The sequence below is a fragment of the Phragmites australis genome, chromosome 16 (genome assembly GCF_958298935.1).
Source record: "Phragmites australis chromosome 16, lpPhrAust1.1, whole genome shotgun sequence".
Taxonomy (NCBI): domain Eukaryota; kingdom Viridiplantae; phylum Streptophyta; class Magnoliopsida; order Poales; family Poaceae; genus Phragmites; species Phragmites australis.
This window is the reverse complement of record NC_084936.1, coordinates 19,413,001-19,431,174: the sequence shown is the minus strand read 5'-3', so window position 1 is coordinate 19,431,174 and position 18,174 is coordinate 19,413,001. Positions and strand designations below refer to the sequence as shown.

General features: G+C 48.3%; 2 protein-coding genes across 2 annotated transcripts; both read right to left on the bottom strand.

Moving 5' to 3' along the window:
- Positions 1 to 4,681: 4,681 nt before the first annotated feature.
- LOC133896433 (uncharacterized) lies at positions 4,682 to 6,628 on the bottom strand. The gene has a single exon (XM_062337040.1). The coding sequence runs from the start codon at positions 6,445 to 6,447 to the stop codon at positions 5,029 to 5,031; it is 1,419 nt and encodes a 472-aa protein (XP_062193024.1). The 5' UTR covers positions 6,448 to 6,628; the 3' UTR covers positions 4,682 to 5,028.
- A 7,980-nt stretch (positions 6,629 to 14,608) lies between these two features.
- Positions 14,609 to 16,387, bottom strand: LOC133895901 (uncharacterized). Its single transcript, XM_062336425.1, has 2 exons — positions 14,924 to 16,387; positions 14,609 to 14,687 (listed from the first exon to the last, which is right to left on the bottom strand). The coding sequence occupies exons 1-2, from the start codon at positions 16,242 to 16,244 to the stop codon at positions 14,650 to 14,652; spliced, it is 1,359 nt and encodes a 452-aa protein (XP_062192409.1). The 5' UTR covers positions 16,245 to 16,387; the 3' UTR covers positions 14,609 to 14,649.
- Positions 16,388 to 18,174: the final 1,787 nt, after the last annotated feature.

Below are 18,174 nucleotides of genomic sequence, written 5' to 3'. Positions count from 1 at the left end.
CAAAAGAAGTAGATCAGATCTAATCTAACCTAAAGCTAAATTCGTTGAGTTCCTCCTATGTCAAGGTCCTGATACTTATCTCGAATAACCGGAAAAAAGAGCCTCCCCTAGGGGATCTAGGTCCCCGCCTTATATAGGGGTGATGTATCGCCTCCTATCTATCCGTAGTCGTTTGAGAGTCATTCTTGTCGCCCAAGTAGATAAATCTGTTATGGATACTAGTCTTTTTGAATTGGGTAAGTAATCAAGGCCTTCTTAGTATACACCTTCTAGATTTCGGGAGTATCAGATATCGCAGATTTGATTCTGTAATATCTAGAGTTGTTAAATATGCACATGGTATACCCATTCATATATGGTATACTTCTTATGCGTATATACTCGTAGTTAGATATTCGATAGTAGTCTCCTAACTCTACTCAACATGGAGGATTTCTACAAGCGCCTACTCGACTACCGTCAAGTCCAAGCTTGGTCGAGTAAGGTAGGTCGAACTTGCAGTCAAAATAATCAAACAAGAGGATGCTCTATTTCGAGTATCGAGTGGAAACACTTATGGGTCGAGCGCCCTGCTGTTATTGGCACTCGAGATTCGATAAGGTCCATTAATATCGACTTCTCAATATCCGTCTCTGAGTAGAGTTAAAAACCTTTTGAACTTTGAAACAACTGGTATATGAGAATTTAATGCTCACAGAATACAAACGAGCATGCAGAAATTCGTGCATTGCCATCATCCTGTCTTTCATGCCGATCGAAGCGCCACAATTTTCGTCCAAAGCAGAAACGATTTCTAAATCTCACCTTGAGGCAAGACCTATTTAATATCTGAGGGGAGACCTCCATTGTCTTATCCCCATTGCTCCCTCTGCAGTTTCGCCCTTCGAACTCATCCACCATTGTTTGCAGTCTGCTCAAAAACTTCACATTTTCTCCTTGGATCTCATGGCGGAAACCTCCGATTAGGTGGCCTTTGGGGGTGCTTGACATTATCTCCAACAACCTACGGAATCCAGAAGATTTCGTCTTCTTCTGTTGTGTCTGCATCCCAGTAGAAGATCATAGTTCCGAACGTGATCTTCGACCTAGCTAGGGGCGATTCGAGGGTGATCACAGTTGACCCGAAGTGGTCGTAGAAGCCGACATCAAAGAATTCGGTGTCGATGTGGACTCGAGACATAGTCGAGCCTAAAAAACAGAAAACCCCTACCTGACACGCTAACTGTCGAGGATTTGTTCTTGACAATGTATCTGAAAAATAATGGGGTTACCTTCGTGGATCAGAAATCGAACATGAAGTGAGTCACACGCAAAGTAAACCAATTCGGTTCTCCGGTTGGAGTAATATCCTACGTCATGTGTTGATGATTATGTATATATATTCACCCGAGTACAGACAATGTGGCTAACCTATTATAAGGAGTAGATCAAATATAATCTAACATAGGGCTAAAGTCGCTGAGTTTCTCCCGTGTCAAGGTTTTGATGCTTGTCTTGAGTAGCTGGAAAAAAGAGCCTCTTCTAAGGGATCTGGGTCCCCACCTTATATAGTGGTGATGTATCTGTCTTCTATCTATCCATAGTCAATTGGGAGTCTTTCTTGTCGTCCAATTAGATAAATCCGTTATGGATACTAGTCTTCTCGAGTTAGGTAAGCAATCGAGACCTTCTAGATTTCAGAGGATCGGATACCGCAGATTTGGTTCTGTAATATCCAAAGTTCTTAAATATACACACGGTATACCCTATCCGTATTTGATATACTCCTTATACGTATATACTCTATAGTTAAGTATTCGACAGATTATATTAGGGATGTTAAGGATGGGTTAATGAGTTTATTTTTTATTACAAATTCAACACGCCCATGCCTAGTGTTTATAACTCGAACTCGGGTGGAGAGGATTTATCACCAGAGTCCCACTGGACTGAGATATGCTCGGTTCTCAAATAGAACCATCACATACTGTACTAGGTAATGGATCCCCCGGTCAAGCGGGTGGGGAAAATAGCCGAAGTAAAAAAAGAGCGCAAATAGAAGAAGGTTTTTCTCATCAGGTTGCTACTGCGTCCAAGCTAGAGGTGACAGGAGATTACGGTGGGCATCGTGCCATCAACCTGCGTGGTTCTGGCGCCGCGCTTACGCGGTTTTTGGTCGGGGTGGCACGGGGTCACGACGCACCCACTGTCAATCCAGTGCGGTAGGTACGGTGCAGAAGTTTTTATCACTCCGAGCCTTTGCCAATGGCGCTCGCGCGGATTTCCGGCAGATCTCGGCTGCCAACTGGTCGTTTATCGTAGTGCTACAACGGTTTGACTCGAGTACCTGACCGAGACTAGAATTTGCAGGTTGAAGCAAGCATTCATTCCAGTGTCAACCTCGGCCCTCAATAAACAAATACAACTATCCCACGCGTAATCTGATTACCTTACTTTGCACGTTACAGGCATAGTCTAGTACTTGCTCCACAACTGATAAAAAGTTGAGAACAAGTTAAAAATCAACGCGTGCAGGTCCTGTTCCAATGTTTGCTCCTCGGATGGGAAAGACACCTTTTCCCGTGTCGTTCGATGGCATGCACCACCGAGGCAGCGACCCCCACCGCGCGCATCGACCATGCTATGGGTGTATTTGTTCCGGTATCTTTCCCATCCTGATTGGTGGATACAGCTAATCTTAAAAAGAAACTAGTTTGATTATTTATATTTATTGTTTTAACTTAATTTGGTTGTGTAACATTATACTAACATGAGAATCCGCAATCTAGTCTGATAGATGTATACTTATATCTATTTTTATAGACGGATTTATTTGTTAGCGTTATAAAATTTTTTTCGTGCGAGTAACTAATTATAATCTTGAACTTTTGTATTCACTACTATGGTCTCAGATGTAGTCAACCAAATAGAAACTCAACTTAATCTATCTAGATAAATATAACCAACTAAATATTTTTTTTAACAAATATAATTTCATTCAACCTATTTTTTTTATCTACTTATATATATAACTGTGCAAAACCTGGTGTGAGGAACCAAACAAACCTTCCAACCCATTTATACTGTCCGCTTGCAATTATAGGGTAGCTAAAGACTTAGACCATCTCCAACAGGTACCTCAAATTTTCATCCTCAAAATACTATTACAGCATCCCTTATCACTATTACAGCATCCTCTATCCCTAACACTGTAGCAGTACCGTATCACTGAATACAGGCTCGGTTGGAGACGAATTTCTAGTGCTACAGTACCCCGCAAAAACTGTAACATTAGAATCCTCAAATTTGCAGATCCTGTTGGAGAGGGCCTTACCTCGCGCTAGTAGTATACGATCCTTCGGCGTTAACGATCGAGTCTATTCCCAGGCCAATAATTTAGGGGTACGATGCCGCCGCCGCCGCTTGATGTTGCCTTCGACACCAGCACAGATGTAGTACAATGGAACTAGTAACCGGGGTTCAGTTCAATTCAATCCAATTGATGATGCAGCAGGCGCAGGCAGCAAATTCTGGCGAGCCACAACTACGAGCTAGCTTTCCAGGTAGTACCGTACCGGCATGGACAGCCCAGGAATGGAGGCTGATGAATTTGTCCCAGCACCACCCATTCCCATTCCACCGCGGGTCAACAATTGTTCGGCATCATCGCAGATGCCAGTTTGTCAACACGGCGATCGAGTTCAGTAGTTCAGGTCAGCCACCATTTTGCAGTAGCAGTGCAACGCATTTTATCCATTCGATCGCTTGTCTTTTTTTCTTTGTGTATCTAAAGTTTGATGCGACTGATTGTCGTGTTAATGTTTTTCTTTCTGCCATGTCCCGGGCTCCTTATAAAAAAGGTGCTGTAATCGTAAACTTTATTGATTTTATCTTAATTACCAGCACCGATTTCATTTACTTTCAAATATAAAAGTCTACAGCTACACGGCTGCAAGCAGAACGACAAACCTCAGGGTCCCCTCCCCCATCACACTCGGGCGTCAGAGTTGCTCGGTATAGATGAAAGGATCTGTCGCGTCCACGACATCCCTGAACGATTGCTGCAAGCCTGCAAATAGCAGCCGAGGTGCGCGTAGTGCCGACTGCCGAGGCCCCAACGTGCATCGATGCCTCGGTGTTTTAGGAAGCAGAACAACCCAACATGGCATCCAACCGACGATGCAATCACAATCCTCAGAAAATAAGACGGCACGTCTGCAGCAAAGCAACATGAACATACCAATCTGTAATCGCAGGATTTTCTGTTGATAAAACAGAAATACTACAAGTCCTGTGCTTCTGGCGGAACAGCATTGTCGACAGTTTGGAGATCTGGGACATGTTGCACGCAGTTTGGCCTTTCTGCATTTGCCGGTTACGGTGGCATGCTGATCGGAGCATGACAAGCAGCTATTCCCATCGCAAGGATCTCGCGGAGCTTTGTGAAAGCAGAGCACATTTCCAGCCAAGGGGACTATCCTCTTCCGCTCACACAAACAGCTCATCAAATTCCTACAATCATTCATCCCCATCACACATTGGCCCTTTCTGGTTTCTCCATCCTTGTCAAGGAAATCATGCAAAATTCTAGGAAACAGACGAGTGAAATAGAGCATCAGGATTATATTGGACTGTTTTCTCGTACAAATTATAAAAGATTACGCCAACTCTAGCAAAATTCTCGTGAAATTCATATAATTCATGAACAAACACCACCCAAAGCACACCTCCATTTTTTTTTGACAGACTTGTACATTGGCGTGTCACCTCGGGGAGATTTTCCCCACCGGGCACAATAATTCCTTATGGAGTAATAACATTGTCAATAATAGAATCCTTATTTTGCCCCATTATGAGTTTATCCCCTGTACTCAAACCAAGAAAAAGGGGGAAACGTAAATAAATGTAGAAAATGAAAAAAAGAAAATGACAGTTTCCCCCTTCTTCTTTTCCTTTTATATCCTCCTTTTCCTCCTTCCTAAATTCTAGACCGTCTTACACTCACGCCCTTTGGCTTCCACCATATTGTAAACTTTTCACATATGCCCCTCAGCTCTTCTTCCACTCCTCCGCGGCGCCGTCGCCGCTGCCGGCGAGGTAGGCCTTCTTCCTCCTCTCGGCGCGCGCGCAGGCGCAGACGATGACGAAGCAGGCGGCGTAAACGGCGTACACGCGCCAGTTGGCGCGCGGGGCCTCGCCGGACGCGGCGCGGTGGAAGACCGCTGCGTAGTAGTGCAGGCCGACGGCCAGCCCCACCACCATCTGCGCCAGGCCCAGCGCCTTGGTGGCGTCCCCGTTGCCGTCCTCCTCGGGGGAGGCGGCGCCGGAGAAGACGGCGACGAGGTCCACCATCTGGAGCACGAGGTATCCCATGAAGCCGAGCGACTGCGCGGCCTGCGTCCAGGCGTAGGCGGCCGGCGAGGCTGCGTGGAAGAAGCGGAGCGGCTCGAGCCCCGTGGCGGCGGCGGCGAGCGCGAGCGTCGCGAAGTAGATGGCGAGGTACGCCTGCGCCAGCAGCAGCGCGCGGTGGAGGAGCGGCAGGTAGGGGCCCATGCGCCGCACCAGCGCCGTGAGCATGCACAGCGGCAGCAGCAGCAGCGCCACCGACGCCGTGGACGCGGCGGCCGCCGCCCACCTGCCGCCTAAAATCGGCCGCACGCCGTCGGCGATCCCCGCGTTCGCCGCTGACAGGTACGCCTTGGATTGGTGCGACAGCCGCGCCAGGTCCGGCATGAGCGTCTCCTGAAGCCGCGAGGGGAGCCCCCGGAACTCGGAGATGAGGTCGTCCGTCCCCTCCGCCTCCTCCGCGAACACCACGTCCTCCTCGACCTCCGCCGCCACCGCCTCCTTGCTCACGGTCGCATTCACCTTCGCGCTCGCCTTCCCGTCGGTGATCACCTGCGCCTTTTTCCCGGATTTGGCCGGCTTGGCTCCGGCATCCGCGGTCAAATTGGTCGGTTTCTTGACCTTGGCGGCGGCGGCAGCCTCAGATTTCGCCGTCTTTGCCGGCTTCACCGCCTTCGCAGCGCCCGTCTTCGAAACCTTCGCAGGCTTGGCCGAATCGGCGCCCTTGGCTTTCGTGGCCGCCGCCTTGTCCACCTTCGGAACCTTGGCCTTGGCAATGGCCAGGTCCCCACCAGCAGCAGCTTTACCGGTGGTCTTCTTAGTGGTCCCTTTCGCCGTGGCAGCCGACTCCGGCTTCTTGGCCTTCGCAACCCTGGTCTGGTTCTTGGCGTCAGAGACCAGCTTTTTCTTGATCTTCCCCGCCGCGGCCGTCTTGGCCGGCTTGACCGCGGCCACCTCCTCCCCGTCGTCGCCCGCGGATGACGCCAAAAGCGCCTTGCGGCCGCCGGAGGCCTTGGCCTTGGGCTTCCCCGACTCGGCGGAGGAGCAGAGCGCAATGTGGGAGCAGAGGAGGGCGAGGAGCAGGACGAGCACCAGCACGGGCCGCGGCGACCAAGGCGCCATGCTTTTGGCAGGCGCGGAAGATCTGGGCGGGGTTTAGGGGTGGAGGAGGGAGAGTGGGCACTGGACAGCGGAGAGTGGCCGTGCTGGACCGGACGGACGGAGGAGTGAGGGAGGGTTAAGGTATCCCGCGTGTTATATATGGAGAGTGTGAGTGACAGAGTGAGTGGGAAGCGAACCACACCACAGCCGCGGCCGATCCGGATCCGCTGACTTCAAGTCAGGGGCAAACAGTAGTATGTGAGAGACATTAACCCTCACAGTCAATTCTGCTGTGCACGTGAATACTGTGCCGATTTCACTATTCATGAAATATTTATCATTAAAACTTATTCACTTATATGTGATCGAACAGTTCACGGTGGAATGAAGTTGACTTCACCCTAATTAAAATCAGGGATCCCAATTCCGATAGGCGAGAAGGAAAAGAGGTAAGAAGGAAGAAAGAGGAGGGGTAGGGTTTGGTACAGTTGGTACACGGTCACGTACGTGGTGCGTCTCCCGGAGGCAAACGTCAAACGGCCAAACTCTACCGTCCTAGCACTAGCCTGGCTCAGGGGCAGGGCGCCTTGCACGTAATTACGTGCAGGTCCAACCATCCCCAGCCACGTGTCCTGTTAACCTACCAAATTAACTCATGATTAATTACCAGAAATTAACCAACGAAATTATTCCCAGATGCTGGTTTTCTCCAAGTTCTTCTTCCTATATTGTTGGTTGTTTCCCACAAAGTTTAAGAGTTTGTCGGTGCAAAATACTCTTTTGATCATAAATACATTATGTTTTAGATATAACACATTCTCCATAGCTTTGATCATTATTTTTTATTAAAATATATTTATAAAATTCATTAATTTTTTATATTATTAAAATATTTTAAAATAAATCTATACATATGATGTTAAGTTTTGCAAAATCAAAATTTACAAAATTTGATCAATCTTATCTAAAACATCATGTTTTTACAATCAAAGGAAGTAATCTAAGAATCTATGGGTGGAGCTTCATTAAGGCCAAGTGGATCTGGCCTCTGACCTAACCAAAAAAAAAGCTTCAATCTACTATTAAACTGATCATTATTTTTTTATTAAAATATATTTATAAAATTCATTAATTTTTTATATTATTAAAATATTTTTAAGATAAATCTATACATATGATTTTAAGTTTTGCAAAATCAAAATTTAAAAAAAATGATCAAATCTTATTTAAAATATCATGTTTTTACGATCAAGGAAGTAATCTAAGAATCTATGGGTGAAGCTTCATTAAGGCCAAGGTGGATGTGGCCTCTGACCTAACAAAAAAAAAAGCGTCAATCTACTATTAAAATGGCTAAGACCAGAATTTGGCCATACTAACGGACTAGTCTTGGGCCCATGGTACAACACGGTAGCTTTTTGGCCCCTGTTGAGTTTTAGCGGAAGCTCTGCCACGGAATCCAACATTGCTATATTATTGAGATGTTGATCACTGAGTTTAGTGCGGTGAATCAGAGATTGATGATTTCCCATCAAATCATTTGCGGTCCATATGTTGGATAATACTTAGTGCAATAACAAGGTTACAAAACACAATATCCCTTGATAAAACAAAAGAGATCGCGTATTCCTTTGCCTCCATCCTGCAGCAAACTCATTTTTGGCTCATTTTGCCGTTTGATTACTCAGTCTCGCCATTGCTGTCCTCGTCCTAGAGCAGTGGAGCCCCAGGCGTCCCAGCCTTGGAGGCATCGTGGCATCATCTAGCTGGAGGGAGAAAGCGAAAAATTGGGAAAAACATCGGTTAACCTTCCATATTTAACTAACTAACCACAACAATTTCTAGTAATTAATCACGAGTTAATTTCTTGGATTATTAGGACATGTGGTTACGTAGTTACGTGCAGGTCCGACCACTCAGCAGTATAACGTGAACCTTAACGAAGAACCAAATATCTAGCCAACTCCTCCTAGCACTGATCTAGCATGTTGGGTAGTAAAGCATTGAAAAATCTACTACTACCAGGGAGCCAAAGATTTGGCTAAAATTTAAGCGTGTAAAGCTAGGGGATTTTTTTCCCGTTTCTGCTCAATAGTTTGGGCAGGCAGTAGATATTTGGTTCTTCGTCAAGATTCGCGTCCTAAATGTATACTGCAATCTGATCATAAAATTGATATGGATTACAAATAGGCTGATGACATGGAATTGAGCCGGCCGTTTAACCTTTTACTCCATGAGGGTTCCGGCGAGAGGAGTGTAGAGGATCCACCGAGGATGTCGAAGGTCAAGCGAGCGGTTTCAAGCGCCAGTGGACGTGGATGACGGGAGGTGGTGGCGCGTGGATGTCATACCCAAATCGATTTTGAGACGATCAACAAAAGAAATCAGAGAACACGAACGAAGAATTGGGGAATTTCAGTGGAACTAAACAGCAGAGAAAGAAGCACAGCTACTATTCACCCAAACTCATAGTTTTGTTACAGACTTATTCACATAATGGAAAGGACTGTCTACCTATTGTCTAGATGACTTTAGGCTGCTTCTCACCCAAATTCTCTAGGCGTTGGATCTTGATCTAACGACCCCTCCATCTCTTCTACCTCTCGATATCCCTGCTCCACACCGCCGCTCCTCACTTCCGCCCCTACCGCGCACCACCTCCTGACTGCCTCGGCGTCGACGTTGGACACAGATCTGAGCTCCACCACCTCTACTGAAAGAGTTTGTGAGGGAAGCCACAGCTCGTGGTGGCGCATCTCATTGATATATATAGCAGGAGATTACAACCTCGTAACAACAACCAGAACAAAAGACTCGGTACAGGGCGTTAGGCTAAGTACAGGTAGTTGGGTTGAACGGGCTGCTATCTATCCATGGAAACAAACTATGCCAGCTATACATGAGGCGCTAACACACCCCCGCAGTCTCAGCCGGGAGTTCACGGACGTTGAGGCTGGATCTGAAGTCGAGGAAGAGCGACGACGGCAGCCCTTTGGTGAACATGTCGGCGAACTGAGAGGACGATGGCACGTGAAGAACTCGTACTTGGCCCAAAGCAACACGCTCACGAACAAAATGCAGGTCGAGCTCGATGTGTTTTGTGCGCTGATGCTGTACGGGATTAGCTGACATGTAGATGGCAGAGATGTTGTCGCAGAAGATGACTGTAGCTCGTTGAAGCGGTTGATGAAGCTCGCTGAGGAGTTGTCAAGTCCAGCTTGTTTCAGCGACGGCGTTGGCGACGACGCGATATTCAGCTTCGGCGCTTGACCGGGAGACGGTGGGCTGGCTTTTTGCGGACCATGACACCAGGTTGGATCCGAGGAACACACAGTAGCTCGACGTCGATCGACGTGTGTCGGGGCACCCGGCCCAGTCGGCGTCCGAGTAAGCTGTGAGCTCATGCGATGACGGAGCGGACAGGAGTATTCCATGGCGAAGTGTACCTTTGATATAACGAAGAACTCGTTTTACCAGGTTCAGGTGTCCTTCACGCGGGTCATGCATGTGTAGGCATATTTGTTGCACTGCATATGCGATGTCCGGCCGTGTGAACGTTAGGTACTGGAGTGCTCCTGCCATGCTGCGGTATGCCGTCGGGTCTGCAACGGCGGCGCCGGCGGTGGCAGACAGCTTGGGCGAGTTGTCGACTGGAGTGGAGCATGCCTTGCATGACGACATGCCAGCGCGATCAAGGAGATCAGCAGCATATTGTGCCTGATGCAGGAGCATTGTATCGCCGTTGCGATGAATCTGGACGCCGAGGAAGTGGTGTAGAGGGCCCAAGTCCTTCATGGAGAACTCCAAGCTGAGGGCCGCGATGATGTGTTGCAGTAGTGAGTTGCTTGAAGCTGTCAATATGATGTCATCGACGTAGAGAAAAAGGTACGCAGTGCCGAGTGGACTCCGGAAGATGAACAACGAAGAGTCCGACTTTGACGCCGTGAAACCAAGACGAAGAACATGTGTTGTAAAGCGTTGGAACCAGGCTCTGGGGGCCTGTTTGAGACCGTAGAGAGAACGGTTCAGACGACATACGGCGTCGGGGCGCTTGGTGTCGACGAATCCAGTAGGTTGGCGATAGTAGACTGTTTCGGAGAGATTGCCATGGAGAAAGGCATTTTTTACGTCGAGTTGGTGTACTGGCCATTTGGATGTCAAGGCTAGAGAGAGAACAACTCGAATAGTTGCTGGTTTGATGACATGGCTAAAAATTTCGCCGAAATTAACACCGGCCTGTTGGGAGAAACCGCGGAGGACCCACCGCGCTTTATAGCGTTCAAGAGAACCATCCGGGTGGAGTTTGTGTTTGAAAACCCATTTCCCGATGATAATATTGGCTCGGGGTGGAGGGGAGACAAGTTCCCAAGTGTTGTTGGATGAGAGAGCCTGGAATTCCTCTACCATGGCTGCGTGCCAATTGGGATCATTCAGGGCTGATCGAACAGACTTGGGAATTGGGGACAAAGTAGTGGTGGCAGAGGCATGGAGATTAAGCCGCTCGCGCGGGCCACGGTGAATGCCGGAGTGAGAACGAGTGTGCATGCGAGTGCTCTGTTGTGGTGCAGCAGTAGGAGCAGCGGTTGGCGCAGCAGAGGTGTTTGGTGCAACCAGCGCAATCGGTCGTACGACAGCTGATAGTGGCGAGGGGGCGACCGGCGGCGATGCAGGGATTGCTGGGGGATCGAGAAACTCGTATGTCTCATCAGGCGATGCAGTGGTGGTGGCTGCAAAGGGGAACATGTTTTCGTCGAAGATAATGTGTCGAGAGATGATTATGCGACGAGAGGAGAGATCCATGCAGCGGTAGCCACGGTGGTTGGACGGGTAGCCGAGGAAGATGCAAGCTGTCGAACGGGGAGAAAGTTTATGTGGTGCTGTGGAGGTGAGGTTCGGGTAACATAAGCAACCGAATACTTTTAGGTGGGTGTAGGATGGTGGTCTTTTGTATAAAGCTTCATGCGGTGTTCCCTGGGGAAGGGTTTTGGTTGGGAGTATGTTTAGCATATGTGTGGCTGTGGAGAGGGCTTCGACCCAAAAGCTTGGAGGTAGATGTGCTTGGAACAGAAGGGAGCGGACGATGTTGTTGGTAGTACGTATCATCCGTTCGGCCTTGCCGTTTTGCTGGGAAGTGTAGGAGCAGGAGAACCGAAGTTGAATGCCGTGAGTGGCAGCAAATTGGCGCATGGGTGTGTTGTCAAATTCCCTGCCATTGTCACACTGAATGGCACGCAGGACAGTAGAGAACTGGGTGCGTATGAGCGAGTGAAAATTGGAAAGGATCTGAAAGACTTCAGATTTTAATCGTAGAGGAAACGTCCATAGGTGATGAGTGAAATCGTCCAAAAGAAGGAGATAATACTTAAGACCAGAAACACTCGAAATTGGGGAGGTCCAGACATCACAATGGATTATTTCAAAAGGAACAGTACTCTTGGAGGAAGACAAAGAAAATGGGAGGCGAACATGTCGCCCTAATTGACAAGCATGACACAAGGTGCTGTCTTTATTCGAATTGCAGGAAATAATGGAGCAGCCAGCTAGGCATTGTTGCGTGTGATGTCCGGGATGTCCAAGGCGACGATGCCAGATGACGGGGTCGGTGGTGGCAGCGGCGGCGAGTGCTTGCGGTGGTGGTGTCCGGGAGATGGTGAAAGTGCATCTAGCCCCTATGTGTGGTTTTGGTAATTAATGATAATACATATGGACTAACAATGTTGTTGAGATTGTTAGTAGGTTGTTCAATAGGTGATGCATGGAGAAGAGACATGCATGAACTCTAGGTGAATGGAAAGATTGAAAGTACATCAAGATGAATGAGCTTTTAGTGATGCTCATAAGAAGAAGAAGAAGAAGCTCAATAAGATTAGCAATAAGCTTGAATGCTAAGTTACTTGTGGAGATCAAGTAACTAAAGGTATGGCTTGTTAATAGAGTTTTATGGACTAACCTGTGTGCTATGTGTTTAAGAATGAGTGGGGTTAGGTTCTATATGAAGATTGACAATATGCGTGAAGGCTAATAAGTTACTTGTGAAGATCAAGTAACTTAAGGTATAAATGTTGTCATTTAGGTTTTATAGACTAACCCATGTGCTTTGTGCTTGAGAGTGAGTTGGGGTTAGGATCTATAAGAAGGCATAAGTTGATTTGAAAGCATATATGCCAAGAGTGAAGAACAAGAGTGGACTCCATACTTGATAAAATGAATTCCGTGAAGATGTCGAATACAAAATGGTTTTCTATGGCAAGACGGTGAAGGGAAAGCAAGACTCAGCTGCGATGGACCATCCGTGGTGAAGGGCAAGCAAATGGCTTGGCGCCGAAGGACCAAGGCGGTGGTGAAGAGCGAGTAAAGGCTTTGCGCCGATAGACCATGCGAGGCTATGGGAAGCTATGGATGATTCACATCAATCATATGAAGAATCAAGAATAGATGGAGTGAAGATTTTATGGAAGTTGGCAACCCTCAAAGGTTTGAAAGTAAGAAGCGGTACTTGAAAGTATTCAAAAGGCTCAAATTGGTTCAAATGTGTTTTACCTTTGAAATTGAGTCTAGGTTTGCCGCACTATTAAGAGGGATGCAACGTGAGCTAATTATCGTGTCTCAGTGCTCAAGAGTTCCCAACCAAACCCAAAGTGAGAGTTTGTTGTTAAGAGTCCGGAGCGGAAAGTGCGGAAGTGTCCAAAATGGGTTTTGGAGTGTTCCCAATTTGATCCTATGTGTTTTAGGTCATGAATTCAGTTGGGTTGTGTAGCCCTCTGAATAAGCTTTCCATAGAGTTCAAAATCGTCGAAATAGGACTCCGGGATCAAAAGTTATCGTCGTTTTTCGGAGGTTAGCTGTGCTGTGGCCGGAGACTCCGGTGTAGGTCGGATACTCCGGTACTTGGAAAGGCCGGAGACTCTAGTGAAGTCCGGATACTCCGGTACCTGGAGTGGCCGAAGACTCCGGGAAGTCTCTGGGGCTGTTTTCTGGGTTGAGTGCCGACCGGAGACTTCGGTATAGGCCGGATACTCCGGTAAAAGTCCAGAAAAGAGTGTAACGGCTAGTTCTGACACATTCTGTGACCGTTCTGACGCCGTATTTGGATTTAGGGCCGGATACTCCGGTGTTCACCGGATACTCCGGTCAGTTCTGATAAAAACAGTAACGGCTAGTTGTTTGGAGTGGGCTATTTATACCCCACTCACCCCATCCTTTGGGGCTGCTGCAAGGGCACGAAAGAAACACTTTTTAGAGCCAAAAGAACTCCATCCCACTCCATTCTAGTGTGTGATTTGAGAAGAAAAGTGAGTTGGGTTGAGAGATTGGAAGATTGAGTGCAAGTGAGCTAAAATCCAATCTTGAGCACTTGAGTTCTTGACAAGAAGTTCTTGAAGCGTTTGTTACTCTTGGAGGTGAAGCCTCCTAGCCGGCTAGGTGTTGCCCGGTGAGCTCCCGCGCGTGTGGTGAGCCGCGGGAAAGTTTGTGAAGGTTGATCTCGCCTCCGAAAGGGAAGAGATAAAGCTAGTGGATCGAGGAAAGTGGTTGAAAGAGACCCGGCTCGTTGGAGCTTCCTCAACGGAGACGTAGGATTCACGGTGGTGAATCCGAACTTCGGGAAACAAATCTTTGTGTCTCCTCTCTTGTTTCCTTACTTTTATATTCTTGCTCAAATCTTTGTGCATATTGCTCGATCTACTTGTTTGTGTGTATTTGAGTGTAGGTTCTTCGTGAATCTACTTGGAATCATCTCCGGGAACACACGACATCACTTGGTTTGAGCTAGAACTCTCTACTCATTAATTTTATTCAGTTTCGGGCTCAGTTCTGTACAGAACCCAGAGAATCCGGCATTTACCGGAGTTTCCAGACCTGTACACACCGGAGTATCCGGACTACACCGGAGTCTCCGGTGAATAGTAATTTCAAGCATATGAACAGTATTTTCAGCCTTTTTAATTTAAGTTTTATTGCATATCTTTTGCTAGAATTGAGTAATTTTTGTCACCTTAGGATTGTAATTTCCACACTTATTTAGGGTGATTGTGCACTAGTTGAGCCTAGCATATTTAGGGTTTTCTCTTGTGAAAAACTCGTTAGTTTATATTCCGCTGCAAGTTTAGGCGAACGGTAGAGAGGGTTGAATTTTTGTAAAAACGCCTATTCACCCCCCTCTAGGCGACATCATTGTCCTTTCAGATGGGCGCAGGCAGGAGCAGGTAGAGTTCGCTGCGGCGGCTATTGCACCGAAGGAGTAGAACCTTGGTCAGGAAGTCCTTCACAGAGAAACCGTATTTGTCAAATTCAACAGAGCAACTATTATCGGTTACGAATTGTCGAACTGAGATGAGGTTCTTGATGATTTGAGGAGTGACCAAGATGTTGTGAAGGTGTAGAGGTCGAGAAAGAGTGGAGATTTTGTGGGAACCAGTGGCAGTGACGGGAAGAGAAGCACCATTACCGACAATAATCCGATAATGAGGAGGAGATTTGTCAGGGATGGATATATTACCGGAGCCGGATGACATGTGTGCGGTGGCGCCGGTGTCCATGTACCACTGGTCGGACGGCTGCTGCAGCGTCATGGCGTTGAGCGAGTTGGCGATGCTGGTGGTGTCCCAGGTTGGAGTAGACGGAGCGCCGGCCTGGGATGAGGCAGCGAAGTCCATTGGCGGCTGGTGCTGCATGGCGTGCATGGGCAAACCAGCCAAAGGTGGGAGGTTGTACGACATGGACTGCATGGGTTGATGCACTCCCATGTCAGCTTGGGGTGGAGCAGGACGGGGAGCAACGCCGGGGCGTGGCCCAAGGAGACCGGCGGTGGGCCAGAGTTGGATCTGGCCGGTCCACGGGTTCCAGTGTGGCTGGGCCGGGAGAGGCAACGGGCTGGAGTTGGTGTTGAAGCCCTTGTTGCCGCCTTGTTTGCCCTTGCCCTTACCCTTTTTGCCATTGTTGCCGTTGCCGTTGCCGCGAGAGCCACCCCTGTTGTATGTGGCTGGTGCCGGCGTGGAGCGGGAGTCGGCGACGAGCGCGGTGGCCTTGGCCACCGGATCGCCAGTGTCGTCATTCAGCTCGTCGAGGAGGAGGAGCGACCGCGCCTGGATGAAAGAAGGGAACGGCGACATCATGGGCAGGAGAGCCGAGAGGTGCTTGTGCTTGGGGTTCATGCCCTTGATCATCGTGAGGACGAGCGTTTGATCGATCACGGGTTGGTCGACGTCCCGGAGGGCGTCGGACAACGTCTTCAGCTTGTGGCAGAACTCGGTGGCGGAGAGATCGCCTTGCACCAGGTTGGAGAATTCGGCCTGGAGATGCATGGCCCTTGTGGTCTTGTTGTCGCGGAAGAGGTTCTCGATGGACTGCCACATAGAGGCGGTAGTGCCGCCGGGGGCCATGACGATGCCGAGTATCTCCTGGGAGATAAAGCCGTAGATCCAGGAGAGGATGGTGTAGTCCATCCGTTTCCAGTCGGCATCGAGCGGCGCAGAAGAGCTAGCTGTTGTGAGGTGGCAGGACAACTCAAACTTGCCGACGGCAACCTCGAACAGGGTGCGCCAGTGGGTGTAGTTGCACTTGGAGATGTCGAGAACGACGGGAATGAGAGACTTGATGTGGACGGCGATGGCTTGGGACCATAGTTGGGCACGAGCTGCCTTGGCTGCAGCGACCTCCGCGGCGGCTGCTTCAGCAGCAACGGCGGCGGCGTCGTCCTGGGCCATCGGGAAGAGCTGGAGTGGTAGGGTTGCGGAAGCGAGATAAGTGGATCGTGAGATCAATTTGATACCATGAAAGAGTTTGTGAGGGAAGCCACAGCTCGTGGTGGCGCATCTCATTGATATATATAGCAGGAGATTACAACCTCGTAACAACCAGAACAAAAGACTCGGTACAGGGCGTTAGGCTAAGTACAGGAAGTTGGGTTGAACGGGCTGCTATCTATCCATGCAAACAAACTATGCCAGCTATACACGAGGCGCTAACATCTACCACCACCCCACCTAGCTCCAGCAGCGCCATTGCCACTGGAGCTACCGCGCTGCTGCTAACCTGCTCAATCCCAATGCCCCGCTACCACCACAGGCCAACCGGCTGTCCCCTATCATTGCGGTGGGAGCCCCTGCCTCACCATCTCGCCCACCACTTGCCTCCTTGAGCCTCCCTCTAAGCCGTGGGATAGAGGGAGCCTTGCCGGAGCCTCAACCTCAAAATCCCAAAACCCTAACCCTAGTAGCTTGCCGGAGGTGAAGAAGGCGGCTAGAGCTCGCCGGAGAGGGAGAATACAAAAATCGAGTGAGAGTGAGGGCTAAATCACCGGGACAAGTTATAGAAATCCCGTAATAGAATGCCCCTAGAATGTTCCCCAAACTGGGTTACAAACACACTTAGCTCGGTTACAGCTCACACAATGATTAGCAAAAGCAAATTAAGCTAAACTGGACATTAACCGACCTAACTACTGTTTACCAACTGAAATCTTCTGTTAACGATCTGAAACAAGAAGAGATATTTAACTACCCGAGCCGTCCGTTCACCCATGTCATACAAATTCCCCTCCCCTTCAGACTGCACTTGCCCTCAAGTGCCTCGACCAGACGATGTTCCCAGCAGCTATGCCAATACTTCCAGTAGCAGTCAGCAAGCAAAGAAAAGGTAACTCGAGCACCATCGCCACTGAGTTGCTCATCACAACAATCTTCTTGCATTTATCTAGCTTCGTATCTGTCAGCTTGGACGTAGGCTTTGGTGGAAGTACTGCCTCAAGAGCCTTAGATTGCTCTGGTTCCAGCGAGTTACGGAACTCCATTGTGAAATGAATGCAAAGCTTTTCCTTCTTAACAAGAACCTCCAGAACCTTCTTCTTCTGAACTGCCTTATCACCCTTGCAACCATAACATGACCAATCATCAGTTACCATTCCATTCCAAGATGGAGTCAGGCAACCAGGTGGAACACGTGTAGCAAAAACAGAGCGATAAAGCAATAAGCTTTTGTCCTCCTCAGTGTTGCAGATCTGACACATATGGAACTCCTCATGAGATTCTGTTGATTCATGGTCTGACTCTGGTGGAGAAAATTCATCACTTCCATCGTCACTAAGATCTTCCATTTTTGTAAATTTACTAACTCGTCTTTTTAAGAATATATCAGGTCCAATGCCGCTCGCGCTGAAACTCCATAACCTTTTCTTCACCTTGTTGAAAGCAATGAGGCTTTGGAGGTAAAGGATAATTATCTCCTACCAGCTTAAGCAACAGGTCTCTAGGATCGGAAACAAAATCTTCCAATTTAGCTCCATATTTTGTAATGGCTTCCTCTGTTCGAGCTTCTCCAGTGCTCTGAAGACCAATCACCACACATTCTTCTTCTACAAAGGCCTCTTTTGCCAACCTCACAACAGCAGGTACCTTTGCAAAGTACCAGTACCGCTGATGAATGGCCCAGTACCGCTGCAATATTTGAGCTGAGTTGGCTTTTATGTCCATAGCAACAAGTTCAAAAGCACTCACACCTCGTTTCTCAAGAGCACCAGTTGTTGAGCAATGAACAACCCTATCGAGTATTTGCTACTGATAATGTGTCCAAAAATAATAGAGTTACCTTTGTGAATCAAAGATCGAACATGAAGCGAGACAAACGCAATGTATATAGGTTTGGGCCTCTAGTTGGAGTAATACTCTACGTCATGTGTGGATGATTATATGTATGTATTCACTCGAGTACAGGTAATGTGGCGCTAATCTATTATAAGGAGTAGATCGGATT